Source organism: Mytilus californianus, unplaced genomic scaffold (genome assembly GCF_021869535.1).
Source record: "Mytilus californianus isolate M0D057914Y unplaced genomic scaffold, xbMytCali1.0.p SCAF_5, whole genome shotgun sequence".
Lineage (NCBI taxonomy): Eukaryota > Metazoa > Mollusca > Bivalvia > Mytilida > Mytilidae > Mytilus > Mytilus californianus.
In genome coordinates, this window is record NW_026262701.1 from 86,268,633 (window position 1) to 86,273,309 (window position 4,677).

The 4,677-nt window shown below is 32.5% G+C and overlaps 1 protein-coding gene across 1 annotated transcript; it reads right to left on the reverse strand.

The window, feature by feature from the left end:
- Positions 1–2,416: 2,416 nt before the first annotated feature.
- On the reverse strand, positions 2,417–4,176 carry LOC127701667 (cytochrome P450 1A1-like). The gene has a single exon (XM_052205662.1). It carries the CDS (start codon positions 4,037–4,039, stop codon positions 2,531–2,533), a length of 1,509 nt encoding a protein of 502 aa, XP_052061622.1. The 5' UTR covers positions 4,040–4,176; the 3' UTR covers positions 2,417–2,530.
- Positions 4,177–4,677: the final 501 nt, after the last annotated feature.

The following is a 4,677-nucleotide window of genomic DNA, read 5'->3' on the forward strand; positions in this document are numbered from 1 at the left end:
TGTCCATCTATTGTCCATTTAAATCAATACTACTCACAAGATTTATTATATGAGGGGAGCTTCTCATACCTCATTACTTAGTTTATTTTTGCATCTTCTGCAGGAATTAAAAAAAATGAATAGCAAAATCCAGAAAAGTTTATAAATTTCTGAAACATAAAATGCATTTAAAATTTAATTATCTAGTTCCTGCCATGCCTTAAAACTTTTCCAGGTGCACAGGTTTATCTGTAATCAGAGTAAAATTTATGGTGTAAATACGGCCATATTAGCCAATAGGTTATGATGAACCTTTAAAAAAAACTATTTATAAAACTAGTAATAAGATACATACAAACTAGATTCATGAGATGTATAACGATTGTGTTGTATTTCAGTAAAGTTATTTAACACTTTTCTATATGACATTTTACAAATTGAATAATGAATATGTAATACAGTGGTATACTTTTTAATATACACGATAGTATCTCATCTAAAAATTGAAACAAAATTAACCAGATTGATAACTAATAATACTTAAAATAAAATGTTAAAAATATGATAAACATTTTATTTTGTGACACAAAGTAAGTATTGCTTAATTTATCATCGTTGATACATCCTCTGATAGAATGTTCAGTTGACAGCACAAAAAACAATAAAACATTTTTTTACGACTACATACAAATTTGCAAATATTGTATAATTATATTGAAGTAACTGATAAAAACAAATTCAAACTGAGCTAGTGTTCAATATTTTTTTATGGCGTTGTCAGTTTTTTCTATACCTTGAATTCCCCGCCCCTTTTCTTGAAAATAGTTAGTAAAAGATAAGTATGTTTTGATTTGTGAACAATTTCTTTGTTTAAATAATTCAAAATATAAAAATTGACAATTTAAAGATTTACATATTTTCAGCGAAGTTGAATACAAAGCAAAATCACGGGAAGACATTATACAAGGATAACAGCTAACAGTACTTTCGAGAGGCCAATTGAATGCTAATATTCGCTTAGAACCGCCAACACCATTACCTTCTCATGATCAGGTTTGTGAAGCTCATTCGTAGTATTTATCAAGTTACCTTAACTGGAAACTTTTCATTTTTTAATTATTTTCTTTTAGATATTTTTGTTCTGTTATATCCACATACAGTTGTTGAATCAGATTTTTTCAAATCATACATATGCTGTTCCTTTCCTTTTTGTGTGTTTTTGGGGGGGTTTTTTTGCTGTGCATTTACTGATTTTGTGTCATGGGTGGATACCCCATATTCTTTGTTTTTCTATTATATTAACGGAGTTTGTTTCTCGTACTGTGTTGAGGCCGTATAAAGTTTCCCCGTGCTTGTATGCTCTTCTGTATTTTCAAAGTTACGTTGTATTTATTCTTGAGATAACTTCTCTTATGTGTGCCACATCATTCTCTTAATTTTTAGGCAGTTGGTATATTAAAATTTATATAAGACGCACACCACCTATACTTGGTTATCATTCCTATCCACGTTAATTTTTTCACTTCAAAACATGTTATGGAAGCGGGATCAATATACCGGTATTTATACATCAGACCGTAATGCACTGGTTACCGGAATTTTGGATACAACAAACCAGGCACTTTATATTTGAGAAACAGGCTATATATATGCCCTCAATTTTAGAATTCATTCATACATTTTTGTATTATTCAAAATTATCAGTAAATTGTGTTTTCTACAAAAATCACCATTCCTTCACCTTTCATCTGACACCTTAATTACTAAAATATATGCTACATAGTTGTAGATTTACCGTTATGCGTAGGAACTATTTTGTTTTAAATATGTACTACTTTCCAGTATGTTCTTTTTTTACCAGGCCCGATTAGGTAGTGTTGCATCTTACAAAGTCTATCCAAATTATTTTTGCAAAGAATTCCGCTGAAGCCGTTGCTAGGGGCGGTCTCAAACTTGCAGTGAAATGAGAGTCTTTTGCTCCGTGCTGAAGGACTCATTGTGACTTTGAGATGAAGAACAGCAATAAAAGCGCTATTTATGTTGCTATTTATTATTATTATATCTATATAATAGGTTAAAAACGTTTTGATAAAATATGTATTATCAAAACAAGTTCGAAAATGATTGAACCCATCAAAAGCAATGCCTACAGAAGATTGTGTATTTTTTGCGTGTAAATATATTACGAAGTAACGTCGGGAATATCGACGTTACATTTAACACGAACTTTAAATCATAAACACCGGAATTCTTATGTGTAGGAAAGGCATTATGCAACGTGTGTCTGCAGAACGCCCCTACTACATAAACACAGAATAACAAGCTGCCAATTAAATGAAATAAGTCACCTCAGAATTGCTTTCCCGCAATGACTCATTCCTTTGCTTAAATTACATTTGCAGTGTCAAATTTTATGTGCAAACTACTAAAAAGCGTCTATACTAAATACATTTTAATATAATATATATATATTATATATGTCTGTGTATATTTCAAAATATAACTTATATTTGTAACAGATTATTTGTACGGATTAAAAGATGAATACATTCTAACACCTTTCGGTCACTTTAATCTGATAAGGCACTGGCTTGCAAGTTAATCCAAAAATTGGTTCAAAATCAGGTTTTGAACACAATTCTATTTCAAATCTTTGGAAAATATTGACAGCAAACAAAAATAGTTCCATTTTTGCAAGAAATTCTCCAGGACACCGCCTTCGTCCAATACCAAATGTGAGAACTTCGTCTGCTTTCTGTTGATCAATTTGGTTATGATTGTCTAAAAACCTTTCTGGTGAAAACTCTTCGGGGTTTGTCCATAGTTTAGGATCCCTAGCTGTGGCATATGTATTGCAAAACACAACAGTACCTTTCTTAATTTTGTGGTTTCGGAAAACAGTGTCGGTTGTCGCTGAGTGTGGAATCGCCATTGGTAAGACATTAGCCACTCGGATTACCTCTAATATCGTAGCTTCGGTAAACGGAAGTTTTCCTTTGTCTGTTAGCTTCGGCGTTCTATCACCAATCACGGAGTATATTTCCTCTTGTACTCGTCTTTGTACATCATTGTGGTATGACAGATATAATATGATCCATTGTAGCGTTGTCGAAACGGTTTCAAATCCAGCACCTATAAAGTCTGTCAAAGATGACAAAATCTCCTCTTTTGTAATTCCATTGTAAAGTTCCGGCGAGTTTCCGTATTGGTCCGCGGCGGAAATCAATCCATCCGTGATATCCCTGTGATGATTATTGTCATATGACTTCACATGTTCATTGACTTCAGAAGAAACCACCGTTGTGTTCAATGCTATCAATTTCTGAAATCGTATAGCTTTCCACGGCATTACAAATCTCAACCAAGGCATAACATTAAGTGGGTTTCCCGATCCGGCCGTTTCGACAAATATTTCATTATTTTTGATGAACTGCAAAAAATTTTCATCCTCACTACAGTTTCTTGCAGACCCAAAACAAAGCTGATATATTATACAGCCTATTCCTAAATATATGTCGTCTTGTGGACTGAAGTGGTTTCCTTTTCTTTTAAGAAAGCTCTTGATGACCGTTTCTATTTCTTTATTAATAACGTCCTCTGTTGGGTTATTTTTGGCCGAAACAAATTGTCTGAGAACATGATTTGCAATTTTTCGGTGCATTTTCCAACGAGGGGTGTAAGATCCAAATGCTAAACTCTTCATGTTATATAAACTTATTCCCGTGTAAAATTCTGGACGATCTGAGAACACTTCTCCATGGTCCATCAATGCTTCACGTATTGCCTCTCTGCTGTTTAAAACAATTGTAGGCCAACTTCCCATGCGAATTTTAAACACGTCACCGTAAGTTTTAGATATGTTCATTAATGTTCTCGCTGGATTACTTCCAAGTAACGGTAAATGTCCAAGAATAGGAAATCCCCACGGACCCGGTGGAGAAAGATACAAATCATTCCAAAGTTTCAGAAAAAATTTAACTAGCACAAGAGATACAGCAAATATCACAATACAAAATCTAATTCCATCTCCCTCATAATTGGAAACTTGCAACTCGTCCATTTTGATGTAATGACGTTTTCGTTGTAATCATTTAAAATACATGTATGGACACGTGTCTAGTCATCGTTATATTAACCTGGACTTTATATCTGCTGTGTATACAGATATAAGCCATGTGACTGAAGACAAACTATATGTTTAATCTTCATAATATGATTTAACATGACGTAACTAATATATACCTAACAGAAATGTTATATAATTCTACAGTGCGCAGTTATAAAAGGGTCAACGTTTAAAAGTGTTTACTTTAATTATTTTATTTTAATCTCTTGTCTATATTAACTTTTGATCTCATAATAAGACGTGAAAAATTTGTTTATTAAAAGAGGGTAATCGTAAGAAATACGAGACAATATCAAGGACATTAATCGAAAAAGGAACATCAACACTTATAGGTTAAAGATAAAAACGAAATAAAGCATTTTATAAGTATTTTACTCAAATATGTGGGTGTTCTTTATAAAGAGAAGGTAATATCTGGGTTATCACATTGTTAAAAACAAAATCAGTGTCTTCGTTTTCAGCAAAGTAAAAATAAATTACCAGTGACCAGTCATTTGAAGGTTAGTGTGATTCAATAACCTTTCTTATAACCTTCAATCATGGTTGACGATTATTTTGAAAGTATTTCATCA